General features: G+C 44.4%; 2 protein-coding genes across 4 annotated transcripts in view; one reads left to right on the top strand and one right to left on the bottom strand.

Annotated features, from left to right (window-relative positions):
• XRN2 (5'-3' exoribonuclease 2) overlaps nt 1-4,862 on the top strand; it is an 86,593-nt gene extending 81,731 nt beyond the window's left edge. For all 3 annotated transcript variants that reach the window (XM_049100658.1, XM_025469108.3, XM_049100659.1), the window contains 2 exons: nt 1,789-1,927; nt 4,319-4,862. In XM_049100658.1, coding sequence (XP_048956615.1) covers nt 1,789-1,927; nt 4,319-4,384 — 205 coding nt within the window. In that variant the 3' untranslated portion in view covers nt 4,385-4,862. The remainder of the gene's footprint in view (nt 1-1,788; nt 1,928-4,318) is intronic.
• A 2,334-nt stretch (nt 4,863-7,196) lies between these two features.
• NKX2-4 (NK2 homeobox 4) lies at nt 7,197-12,426 on the bottom strand. Its single transcript, XM_025469106.3, has 2 exons — nt 11,924-12,426; nt 7,197-11,584 (listed from the first exon to the last, which is right to left on the bottom strand). Exons 1-2 carry the CDS (start codon nt 12,375-12,377, stop codon nt 10,950-10,952), a joined length of 1,089 nt encoding a protein of 362 aa, XP_025324891.2. The 5' UTR covers nt 12,378-12,426; the 3' UTR covers nt 7,197-10,949.
• Between the last annotated feature and the right edge of the window lie 1,158 nt (nt 12,427-13,584).

Raw genomic sequence — 13,584 nt, 5'->3', positions numbered from 1 at the left:
TACTAATTTCAAGAAGTTAAAATGTGTCAACCTCAGTACTTCATACCTGGTTTAAAGTATATTTTTGAAGACAAATTGTAACTATTTGCAAATTAATAGTATAGAAATATGGTGAACTTGTGGAAAAGATGGTACTCTGCCAGTAAAAAGCAAAAGGGGATAGTACTTGTCCCTATTAGCATTTTTTCTATTTAATTCCAATTAAATTGTTTTTATAAAAATTATCTTAGTTAAAAACATTTTTAAGTAATTATTTCTAACAAAAAGAGGACTTTGTGTTTTTAAATTGTGGCTTTGTTTCTAACCTATTTTTAGAATATAAAATAATGTAAAATTGCATTTATAATATATATCATCCATACCAGCAGATTTTCCATAAGCTCAGTTGAGTGAGTTTGATCATCGCAGAATTGAAAATAAAAACTGATTACAGTTAACACAATGTGAATTGCATTTTTGGCATATGAGTTTTCCATTAACGGCCCAGTTTTGATGAGCCTCTTTGGTTACAGTACAAAACATTAACCCCTCACTTGTGCAGAGACCGGAAGAGAACATTCCTATTTCTCTGTGTAACTGGTTTTGTTAAAGAGATGAGACACTCTTGCTAAAATAAAGGGGCAAGCTCCAAATGAAGGCTAGGGGAGTGGGAGGGTAGAGAGGATGGATTCAGGTTTGAATAGCTATGAGAAGAATGCATTACCCAATGAGCCCAACATCAAGCTGTTCCCCACAATACCTGGGAAATGAAATTCATACACCTGTGTTGTTATAGTTAATACTATTCAGTGCTTTAGCAATTTTAAAGTTCTATAATTTCTCCTAAAATCTGTAATGGCCCAAAGCATCTAGTATTAAAATATATCAGAAAAGTTTGCTTGTATTTATTCTTTATAGTGACTATTCTATAAAATAGAAGATGAGGAAAATGCCTTGAGAAAATTGTGTATTGAATGGTGATTGCCTTTAGAAGGTATATCTTGGCTACATTGTTTATGTTTTACATTATGATTTAATACATCATACCTGTTGCTTTGTATCTGCAAAGTTAAAATAGGCACTTGAAGACAATTAAAACATTTCTTTTGACTAGTAATCCAGGCTGGCAAACTGGGTTATAATAGCTGTTGAATCTGTGTTCCCATGTAAACTGTATACCAAATGCCAGTCAGCCCATGCCAATTAGTGCTCATGTTGCTAGGTCACCGTGGTCAATTGAAAGCTGCATCAATAGAACTTGAAAAGGTTTCCTCCCGATCAGACCTTCTGACATATTGAGCAGAATAATGGATGGGAAAAAACAGCCAAGTCCCCTACCCTAGATTCAAAATTCTGAGCAGTAAGAATTCATTTGCAACCTGCAATTAACTAGAAAGAATGGATTCCAAGAACGAGTCTAGACATTTTTAAAAATAAAGCCCATTTTCCTGTCTTATATATGTTTACTCTTTGGATAGCATCTTAAATGTAACCAACATGATGATCTTGGGTCCAAATCTTTTAAGTGACCAAAAAGGAAATTTCACAGTTCAAAGTGAATAAAATATTTTAAGTCCTACCTTTCTGACTCAATTGAGTGTAGATCCCTCTTGTAAAATTGCTGATATTTTATGAAACATGTGAGATAACATCAAATATGAGCATAAAGGTCACTCTGATGCTATCTGTCCCATTTGACAAATGCAGGCAAATTGGATGGTCCTAAGAGTTGGAGGTGATGCCAGCCAGTTTGAGACTGAGCTATGTAACAAGTTTGATATATAACGCAGATATAATACTTCTCCACAGAGGCGTTGGGGCTGAACCTCTGCTGCCATGGAACCGGATGCTCCAAACCCAGAATGCAGCCTTCCAGCCAAACCAATACCAGATGCTAGCTGGACCCGGCGGGTATCCACCCAGACGTGATGATCGTGGAGGGAGACAGGTGATACAGTGTGGGCTATGGGATGAAAAGCATGCTACTCACTTGATACTTAGCCATGCCTCTTGGGACACCATATTTTCTTAAAAACATTTCTGGATAAGATACTGATAGAGTAGCTCAGCTAAACTTGGGCCCCTCATTTAAAAATGTATATAGAGTAAGTATCTGCCTTACTACATCTTTTATACCCTGAAGATGCTTAAGATTTTCCAGCCCCACAGCCCAATGAGTAGCAGCAATCAGTGATATTTAGCACAGAGTCATTTGCCAGAAAACACATTTTTATCCTTTAAGAATGGTGTTCTTTGTTTTAGTAGAAACTAGATTTCATAATAGATGATAATTTTCTATAAGCTGAAAGTAAGAACCTACCCTTTCAGCTGTTACCTTTATTCATCTTAGAAGTCTAGGATGAATGGCTTGGGTATATTTGAGTAGCTTGGCGGTTAGGCGTCTGCCTTAGGCTCGGGGCGTGATTCTGGAGTCCTGGGATCGCATCTCACATTGGGCTCCCTGCATGGAGCCTGCTTTTCCCTCTGCCTATGTCTCTGCATCTCTCTCTGTGTCTCTCATGAATAAATAAATGAAATCTTAAAAAAAAAAAAAAAAAAAGAAGAAGAAGAAGAAGAATTAGAAGTCTCCTGTCTTGATTCGTCTGTGATACTCCTTTTCACGGAAAAAAAATCCTTTTTAGCTAAATTTAAATAGCTGTACATTGACTATAATAATTCCTAGACAAATTTATTTGGTATGTGTAAGCTTCATTTCTTTCTCTATAAAGTATCCAGTTTTAGCAGAATTTAAGCCAGAGTTCTACTTGCCTTGGTGTGTTTGTCCCCCAGCCATTTGACACCCTGGCCAGTATTTACATGCTGTGCAATCAAATCCCTGCCACAGAACAGGGGCAGAATGCTGTGATGTATTATGTGTGGTGTTCATGGAGTTTAGCACCTGCGGTGCTGTGAAGTGGTTTTAAAATTGCTTACCTGGTTGCCTTTTGTAGTGCTTTGAATATTAGTTTTCTTATGCAGGTTCTTGCCATGTGTCCCTTTGTATAAGACCTCTCTTTTGATAGCTTAGGAAGATCTGGGGGTTTTTTACACTTCTTTATGTATATTCTTATAAGACTCTTCACTTCACAAGAAAATAATCATTTTAATTGTCTTTTGAGAATTTTGTTACAATTCTTTAAAATCTGCTCATAGCATTTTACTTTAAATTACTGGCAGTGCCAGATGTCCTAAAATCTTATCAATAGTTTGAGACTTTATGCTGTGGAGTCAATGGATGATAGTAGGCAGTCAACATAATGAATATTTTTGAAAGAGGGACATACTTAAAATTAGAAGAAACCCTGGAGAATCTTTAGTCCAATCACCTCATTTACTAAGTCATAAACCCGGAACCCTGAGGCTCCTGCACTTGGGCAGCAGAGCTGGGGCCTGGCTGTCCAGCCTTTCTGAGCCCAGTGCATCCTGTTTTTCATCTCCTTCAGAGAAGGTCTTCCCTGTAAGGAACTCTCTGCTGTTATAGCAATAAAATCATTATTCACTTAGAAGACAGAAACCAATTGGCAAATTTGTCATTCTTTTATGATCTTTAGGAAACACATTTCTTTTTCTCAGTCTTTTTCACAGAGATGCTTATTATTAAATCACAGGTTTTGAAGCACTGTTGCAAAAGTTCATTGTTAAAAAACAATGTAATTATGACTTCACTATATTTAGTGAAGTTTCTGTGACTAAAAAAAGGCTTTGAGGTTCTATATCTACTCGTTATAATTTGAACTACTGAATGACACTATGGGGGTGGGCTGTGGAGTGGGAGCCTATTTCAGAATCCTAGAGGCCTGGAAAGGTTATCTTATTTGTAAGCCTATTATGAATGTTATGTAATAATAATCTGTACTCAATGCTCTTCTATTTATACCTAAGCAAACCAAAAAAAAAAAAAATCTCTAAAATTAATAGTTCATTAGGCCTCAACTGACTTCAGCAAGCTCTTGCCTAGGTGAAGCAAAAATGACTTTTCTAAGTGTAATATGTCTAAAGATGATGTGGGCATCTTACCACAGTGTGATTTGTATTACTGCCAGGGATGGCAGAGAAGATTGAGAACACTAGTCTTTCACACAGAACACTTAACTATATAATTCATTTTTGTGCATTTTAAGGAGTTTCTTAAGGGCCGGTTATGGCTGCTTTGGGCAGCGAGCTGTGTATAAAAAGTGAGGGCCTACAGCACCTACTTGTGAGAGACCTTCCATGTGATGTACTTTTAAGACATATTTAGCTTCTATATGGTGTGTTTTTCCAGAGAGATGTAAAATTAATTTATTTCTTCAGGCTGTGTTAATCCAGAAAATAAACTCTTGCTTGTGCTTATTTTCAGGGATATCCCAGAGAAGGAAGGAAATACCCATTGCCACCACCCTCAGGAAGATACAGTTGGAATTAGGCTTTTGTAAAGCTTTCCCAAATCCTTTCATCGTTCTACAATTTTATGCTATTTGTGGAAAGATTTCTTTCTCAAGTAGTAGTTTTTAATAAAACTACAATACTTTGTGTATTTCTTTTAACTGTGTATATTTCTACTGACCTGATCTCACTGTTCATGTTGCTTTCCAAAGATGTGTGTTGCATAATACAGTGGATCTGAATTTATTATTGTTTGTAAAAACACATTTGATGGAATAGGAATACTGGTTTTTCATTATGGTTAAAATCAAACCAGCTGTGGATTTTAAAACACAGTGTATTCTAGATCATCTAAGATCCATGCTGATTTTTAACGCACAAGAATTAAGTGTGAACTCTTGAGCTGGAACCCTCAGCCAACTAGAGTATATATTATTCAGTATTTCTTGGAAACATTTCATTAATGTACTTGTCTTATGGAAATTTCTGGACTTTAGTAAAAAAAAAAAAAACTGAAACTGGTCTCTTGTGTCCTTATTCTCTTATAACATTTTAACATTGAAAATCTTAGTCATATGAGGGTTTTTTTAAGTCACTTTTTCAGAAAACAGTTCATTTCCACAATTAGGTGTCAGAAGAAGATCAATGAAAGAAGCAAGACAGCCCAACGAACTCTATTAATTAGTATGTCAGCTGCTGATTTGGCTAACTATATAATCAATTCTGTAAGAATAAGTTATTTACATTTTATAAATTTCATATAGACTTGTGCTACAGTTTTAAGGACTTGTTTTAAACCTTGAAGAAATGGTGACAAGTTTAATTTGTAATTAACCAGTGCTCCTTAGCATATTTTTTGCATTATTTCATAATAATTTCAGTTTGTACTCATTTTTCTTCTTGCTACTCAGCACTCCTTAAATTTATGCTTGCAGTTCACACATGGCACTTCCATATGCATTTTCATTTGTTTACCACAACAAATTTACACATGGGTAAAGACTTGCTTTGTTTCCATTTGTCTAGCTTAGCCTAAAATGGTAAAATAAGGTTTCTCTTTGACCTTCTGACTTCGGACATTTTTGCTTTAATATTTCAACTAAGGCACACTTGTTAATCTTAGCCTATGCAGGAAAAAGGCCACCTTAACCTTGAATAGGAAGGTATTTGGAAGCTATTGAGTTCTTTGCTGGTGATGGGTGAATAGAGTAGGGTCCTTTATTGTTGAGACAAAGCGTCTCTCCTCTGGGAATTAACACCACCACCATTATAACCTTCACAATACATTAAAGTGATAACACCTTCTGTTAAACTTATCTTCCAAATATTACAAATGAATAACCATCTAAATCAAGGATTGCATATTCCAAAGGAGTCTATATAAATCTTACCATCTATAGCCTCATAGGTACCCCAAGCCCATGCTTTCACAAAACCTGTGAAACTAAAGATTTTTAGTTTTCATTTAAGTGTGTGTATCATGAGTATGCCTATAAAATAATGGTTTTTGCTTTGCCCTTTCACGGTTACATGTAACGGTTTAATTTGAAAATGAATGTTTGTTGTTTTTAAGACATCTAAGCTAGAAGCCCGATGGAAAAGCTGTGCGGGCTAGCCACCCCCTTACCTGGTGGGGTGCCCTGCAGGACACCTGCCAGTTAGCTGAACCCTCACTTCCGGGCCTGCTCCATTCTTTGCTGCCTCCTCTCGCTCCTTACTCTTTCTCCCTCTCCTAACTTGTTCCCATCTCTGAGTCTGCCAGAAAAATGACCTATTTCAAATAAACGCTTTTTAGAACTTCAAATGGTGTATTTAAAACTGAACATTCTCTCCGATTTCGGGTGTAAAAACGAGCGAAATTTAAAGAATTACATTAAGTAGGACACAGGTTTTCAGTGTCTCATTAAAGATGCTTAAAAATCTCAGCACATGAAACAGTGACTTTATTGTGACTCTAAGGGCTCTTAATGAGCAGTTGTCTTTAAAGATCAAATGAGGTAATGCACGTTAAAATACAAAGCCATCTACAAGCTATTAGACTGCCATTTGGCGTTGCAAAAGCAAATTGGGTGTAATGAGCGATGTTAATTTTCGTGCGAGGGCGCGGGACGCCTGGGCTGGCCGGAATGGGGCTGAGGGCTCCGACCTCCGGTTTTCCGCGGGGCATTGGAGGTCGGGCTCACGTCCGACCGAGTCGAGGGGCCCCGAGGCGAGGCGACGGCGCAGCCGGACCGGACAGCGCGGCGCCCGGGGACTGCGGGCGGGACGCGGCGGGGACCGACGGATCGCTTCTCGGGGGCAAGGTCCCAGGCCCCCGGGCAGAGCGCACGCCCGGCGCCCCCTGCCCCCGGCTTCTCTGGGCGCTCGCCGCCCGCGCGCCGCCGTCCTCCGGCCCGGCAGCCCCGGAGCGGCCGGTGTGGAGCGGGGGGGCCGCAGGAAAGGTCAAGCCCCCACCCCCGCGGTGTGCTCTGTGTGTCACCGCCGCCGCCGGGCCCAACGCGGCTGCCGCAGCAGCAGCCTGGGTTCCTGGAAGTGGCGCCGGGCTTCCCCACCTGCTCGCCTTCCCGTACAAACCCCGCGCCGGTAAGGGGCTTCCGAGGTGGCGGCGTTCGGGTCTCAGTCCGAACCTGACCGAATTTAGCTAAGCTCAGAATCCTAAAGCGTAGACACCAAGAGTCAGCCGGGACTCGGCATCCCGGGCCGCAGAGAGCCGTCGGGCTCGGTCCGCCCGCAGCGCCGTAGACCGAGCCCCCGCCACACTGTTCCTGTGTCACCAGCACAAAGGTCCACGAACAAGAAAGTAACAAACCACCATTCTCGGCGGATTTTTCCTCTACTCGTGACAAGGTTAACCGCTTGTGTTGCTTATTTCGGAATTTCGTTTTTATGGAACATGCTTTAATTTTTTTATATGAAATGGGAATAGAGCCATTCACTACTGCAAAATAGCACAACTTAGAGCTAGGCAGTAATAGTGGTTAAACCTTTATTAGAAGTCACCTAAACAATGCCTGAAATAAAGGTTACAAGAAATTTAAAAAATAAAATAAAAGGCATTTCATTCCATTTCGGGTACACATTTCATTCAATTGCAGGTAAACAACTAAAACAAAAAACAATGGAACCAAAAAACCTCTCCCAGAAGCTTCCACTACACCTCCCAACTTAAAAATAATAAAAGTGATCTTGAAATCAGAGTTATCTCAATACTTACTAGGGAGAGCGAATTCCTGATGAGATGTGGATGCAGTGCCTGTCTGCCATTTCCTCTGAATCTTCTCCAGATGCTCACCAATTCTCAGTACCAGCAGTAAGAGGTTATTTAATGGTTGTGGTTTTTCTTTTTTTTCTCTTTTTAAGTAAATTGTGTCCTAGTTCCCTATCTCATTGGGTTTCGGCATGGCAAATAGCATCATTAAAAAAAAATGGACTGAAATGGTTAAAATACAGGGGTTTATCCACATGTCAGTATTATGTTGACTAGTTGGGCAATATCATTCATGCTTTGAATATCTGAAAATTTGTATTGCCACAACATAATGCATTATTTTATGCACAAATTCATATCTAGAAACGTAGTCAATGTGTCTTTATGTGATTATGGTTCACAGATTTATTCCAAAAGTCTTTCTAAATCATCAGTATTCAATGCAGCTAACAAAGCCACTCTTTTGAAGGTGCTTGCATTTAGTGAACAGGATTGAGTCTCTGATTTGCTTTAAATTGAAAGGAAACAATCAATAGCAGAATGGAGTTTGGACACAACATCTGTATTGATAAAAGTCTGATTGACAACTTGTTTGGACCATTAGGTTTTAATTCTAAGCAGTCTTAAATAGAAAACCAGGTTACACCCTCCATGGTTCCATATACATAACACCATTCCTGTGTCCTCAACATTGCACACTGCCACACACTTCAATTTATATCCCAACACAGACTACAGAGAAGTACCTGCAATCTCTGCTGTTCCTCTCTGCAACTTTGATCCTGGGTTGTGTCTGTGCCTCAACTGGAAGAGATAACTTTGTCATACAACCCCAAAACATTTGGGAAAATACCACATCTGCAGTTAGCATTTCTGGAACTCCATTTTGCTGTGGTCTCTGCTAAACTTTGAGAGGGCTTTGTTCCACTCAGACTCTGCCTCAGCCCTCCCTCTTGGTTGTGAAGACACTTGTCCTCCTCTTCAGTTAATGAGTTTCACCTAGTCTGGCCATTTGTGTTTTTATAAAAGATCTGCAAAGCACTAATTGCAAGAGAAGAAAAAAAAAAAAAAAAAGCCCTTACTTTGCATTAATCAGAATGTGGAATTCAACAGTAAAATCATTTCCTATTTCAATGTTTCAAGAAACAAACTTTATCCTAACTTTGGGATGTGCACACGTAAACTCAGTGCATTTCTGGGTGTAGAATGTTAAGTTGTCTGCAGCGAACACTACTAGCAGGGGTTCCTTTACTACTTAAAGGAATGCTGGAAGGAAAAAGATATGCCCACAAGCAAATATGCTTTCAGAAGATATTGCATAAAGCTGTTTTTTATGATCTTTTTGATACCAAGTTCACTTAGTCTAATAGACTCTTTGCTCCAGAAATAAATTATCAAGGGAAAAACTGTCCGTGAAGACTTATTTTCTTTAAATATGTTTCTTGGAGACCTTAGTCCATTAGCTATTATTAGGTACCGGGTTATAAAATATATAAGTTGTAAACCATGTGGACTTTTGGAACACATTTTCTAGAAGTAAAATTTCAGAATCCTGATACTGCTATGAGGGAAATCAAATCAATATAAACAAGCATTTTGAAATGTAGCACTCAATAATAGTTATGCTAGCTTGGCAAGTATTTTACAAGTCTATCAATATGCAAAAACCCAAATTGGGAGTTTTCTGTAGGTGTACTGCATCATTTTCAAACTATTTTTTTTCTGCTCAAATTGTTTCCTTTTACGTAAAAGGTTTTTAAAAAATTAGTTCTCATTTTCCAAAAATGCATTCACAGACCCTTGATAAAGGCTGATCCTCTTGCTTGTTCAGTGATTTCTCCCCTTGGTGAAAGAGACTGGAGTTTTGTTGTTATTATTATTACTATGTAAAATACAGTTTACAGAAAGTGCAAGGTTAATGTCTAAAACACCTTCTGAAGGATTCGCTTTGTACGTTCAGAAAAACACCGAACAATGAAGTGAAATGAAATGTTTCCGCCTCAAACTAATTCTAAAACTTCAAATGTGTAAGGGGTTAGGGTCTCTGGTAACTATTTGTGATTATAAATCACGCTTTATCCATGTTAGGTTTTAAATTTTCATTCATTTCATAAACTAAGGTTCTTCAGCTTGCTTTTGGCATTTTTTTACTCCACTATCAGTTATTTAAATCATGAGTAAACTGACCTGTGGTTGTCCTGTCATGCCAACTGGTGTAAAACCAACCAACCAACCAACATAAAACCTATACAACTTAGTGAAAAATGACCACTTGACTTTTACCAAAAAAGTACTTAAAAGATTCTTTTAAGTTATATTTAAATATCCGTTTGAAACATAGGAAATATAAATTGGCATATTAAAGAGTAAATACATTATTCATACAATAAAACACCAACAAAATCGGTGTGCGGCCCCGTTAAGTTGTAAATATGGGAAAATCATAAATAATTCTTACTCTTTACATTCTGATTACAATTCAATAAATCATCTTATTCTCTCCCTTGACATGCTTTGAAATACAGATTGATGTCAATTCTGGCAAATTTGCTTCCTTGCTCTAGTATTTTATCAATGTACTCAAATTCAGACAAGCAAATAACTTAGAGCAAATAACAGGTCTACGGAAGGACAGTGTGCTTTTATCAGCTGATTTTGGGAGACCAGATTCCACATAAAAAGTAGTTTACAACCCTTCCTTCTTATGAGCTGCACCTTACAGTGGGAAATATCCTCTTTCAGGGTAATATAGAAACACTTGTTTCCCAAATAACGATCAAAATATTTTAAAATCGGCATTCAATTTAAAAAGCTGTATCAATCCATACAAGCAGTATTTTGATTATTTTTATTCCATTTCTCTATTACCTAAACGGCAATAATTCCTCTGCAATAATGTTGCTACGTGCATGAGCCACCTTGAGCTACAATTTACTTTCAATCAATCATTAATGAAATTGCACTTAAGGGGGAGGCCTCTGAAAATTAATCTCTCAGGTTCCACTCCAAAAAAGGATTCATTGTTAAAGCTGGGTTGATTTTTGGAGCTATGAACACCCCCAGTTTCCAGCTTTTAAAACTGCGAGAGCTTCCGTTAGGAAAGGAACGCGGTGGACGTGGACTCGGCCCGCTTTTCGAATAATTAAGAAACTTTTGGAAGGAGGAAATCCCCACCTCACAGCCTCCTGGCGCCGCGTTATTCAACTCCGGGGCTGCCGCTGTTCCCACCCTCGGCAAAGCGGTTCAAAGACCGCCCCTCTCCGACTCTCCGAGACCCGTTCGTCAGGGTTTGATCGCGTCCTCCGTAGGGCCGCGGCCCGGCGCGTGTCCCCGTCCGCCCTCGAGGCTCCGCACGGCCGCCGCCCGCGGGCAGGACCCCGCGCCGGGGCGCCGGCAGTCACCACGTCCTGCCGTAGAGCAGGTTGGCGCCCAGCACGCCGCCGCCGAAGTCCCCCGCCGCAGCGTCCAGGGACGCCAGGCCGGCCCCCGGGGCGTGCAGCGCGGGCGGGCTGGGCGAGAGCTCCTCGAGCTCCGGCGCGGGCGTCGGGGCGGGCGGCTGCGGGCCGGCCTGGCCGGGCGTGGGCGTGCTGGCCCCGTTCTGGCACGGCTTGCCGTCCTTGACCAACACGGGCACCGCCACGCGGCGCGGGGAGGGCGGCGGCGGCGGCGGCGGCGGCGGCGGGCCCAGGCCGCCGTCCTGCTGCAGCTGCTGCGCCGCCTTGTCCTTGGCCTGCCGCTTCATCTTGTAGCGGTGGTTCTGGAACCAGATCTTGACCTGCGTGGGCGTCAGATGGATCATGCTGGCCAGGTGCTCGCGCTCGGGCGCCGACAGGTACTTCTGCTGCTTGAAGCGCCGCTCCAGCTCGTACACCTGCGCCTGCGAGAAGAGCACGCGCCGCTTCCTTCGCGGCGCCGCCGCCGCCGCCGCCGCCGCGTGCAACGGCGCCAGCGTCTTGGCGGCGTCCGCGATTCCCGGCAGCGACCCCATGCCGGCCACGTTCACGCCCGCCGACGGCCCCATGAACCTGGAGACTGGGGAGGGGCCCAAGGGGGGGAAGCCGGTGAACGCCAGGCCTGCCGCGAGCTTGCTCCCGCCGCCGCCCCGCGCTCTTCACACCGCGGCCGCCGCGACGCCCGCGGGGCCCCGGCCGGGTCCCAGCACCCCCCGCGCGCGCCCCCGGCCGGGCCCCAGGCCCCCCTGCGCGCCCCCGGCCCCGGCCCCGTCCCGGCCCCGCGCGCGCTCCCGGGGGCCCGGCCCCCCCCCTGCGCGCCCCCTGCCGGGTCCCAGGGCCCCCCGCGCGCCCCGGGCGGTGACGGGCCCTGCCCGCGCCGTCTGCCTGCCCTCGGTCCCGCGCTGCCCGCCCAGCTCACTTGACGAGTAGCGCGGGTCCGGGTTGGCGCCGTACCAGCCGGGAGTCGCGGCGGCGCCGCCCCGCATGCCGTCCGTGTAGGCGGGCAGCTCGCCCACGCCGCCCAGGCCGCCGTTGCAGTAGCCGCCCATGGCGCCGTGAGGAAACTGCGAGACGCCCGGCGGCATGTGGTAGGACGCGGCCGCCGCCGCCGCCGCCGCCGCCGCCGCCGCCGCCGCGTTGTGGCCCGCCATGGCGTGGGGCGGCTGCATGCCGGCCACCGCCGCCGCCTGCGAGGAGGGGCCGAGCGGGGGCGCGCGGTAGGCGGCGGCGGCGGCGGCCGCGGCCCCCAGGGGCGCCCCCAGGCCGGGCGGCGCGCCGTCCATGGCGCCGCCGAACTTCTTGTAGGTCTCCTCGATGGGGCTCAGGATGTCGGACACGGAGAAGGGTGTCGTGTGCTTGGGGCTCAACGACATGGCTCGGCGGGCGGCCAGGTAGGGGGGCCCGGGCGGACGCGGGCGGGACGCGGCGGCGGCGGCGGCGCCTGTGCCTGTGCCTTGCCTGTGACGAGGAGTGCGGCGCGGCGAGCCCCGGCCGCGGGATCTGGGGTTTATTTTAGTCCGCCGCCAGGTTTACGACAGACTCGGGGGGCGGAGCAACATCCCGAACGAGCAAACAATGGTCATTGACATCTTTTTCTCTACCCCCCACCCCCGCAATGGAGGCAGGAAAGGTAACGCGGGCAGTCGGGCGCTTTTTGAGAAGATCACCTCCCTTTGCTTTCTCCGTCCTTCCCGCCTCCATCCGCGGCTGTTCCCCCAACCCTCAAGCGCCAGGAATAGAAACTCGGAGGTCGGCGTCGGGGCTTGACCGCCAGGACTCTGTGCTGCTTCCCCCAGTTTCCCTAAAGGGACTTCGCCGCAGAGTCCCGCACGCTCGGGGAGCGGGACGCGGTGCTGAGCTGGAGGGGGGAGTACGGGGCGCTCTCTCCTGGTCCTCAGCAGCGACCAGCCCCGCGTGCGCTCCATCATCTAAAGTGTTTAAAAAAAAAAAAGGCTCTTGGGTCCCAGCAGAAGAGCGCATAAAGAGAAGAGGTACAGAGGTACAGTGACCGTCCTCTGCCATTGTAGGATTTCTAATTTATGCGTCTTTAGACCCTCACGCGTCATTTTGTGGGCAACCAAACGGGCGTTTTCACATTAGCTCAAAGTATCCAAATCCAAAGAAGAGAGAAAACACGCACACAGAGACAGACACCCACAAACACACAGGTACTAACTTGTAAGTATTGTATTTTTATCTGTGGGCATGGAGGTTGGATAAGGGAAAGAGGGTACGTTTTTAGTCGTTAGAGTATTTCACGTTCATCTTGCACCTGTAGAGTTCTTCCTAGATTTCTTTTCCTTTGCTGCTGCTTTTTGCCTCCCTCCCTTCTTCCCGGTTTCTCTCCCTACCTCCCCCTCTCCCCCCAGTCTCTCTCTCAAGTAAATATTCAACTTTGGCTTTATTCTCTTATCACTACCATGATCAAAAAGAAAAGAAAGAAAACACACTGAAAACGTAAATATTTCTGTTTGAAATGGGCATTTTTGTTGTTGTCAGGAAATACGTAATCTGTTCAAGGAATATGAAATGGATGCAGGAATCAGGTAAAAAAAAGATGATTTCTCTTGCAAAATACAA

The sequence above is a fragment of the Canis lupus genome, chromosome 24, assembly GCF_003254725.2.
Source record: "Canis lupus dingo isolate Sandy chromosome 24, ASM325472v2, whole genome shotgun sequence".
Classification (NCBI taxonomy): Eukaryota; Metazoa; Chordata; class Mammalia; order Carnivora; family Canidae; genus Canis; species Canis lupus.
This window is presented reverse-complemented; position numbering and strand designations above follow the sequence as displayed.

Excerpts from the sequence above, each read along its gene's own strand:
- NKX2-4 (XM_025469106.3), bottom strand. The coding sequence starts at position 12,377 with ATGTCGTTGAGCCCCAAGCACACGACACCCTTCTCCGTGTCCGACATC. Across the intron at positions 11,585-11,923 it reads GGACCCGCGCTACTCGTCAA|TCTCCAGGTTCATGGGGCCG; the intron begins GTGAGCTGGGCG and ends GCCCCTCCCCAG.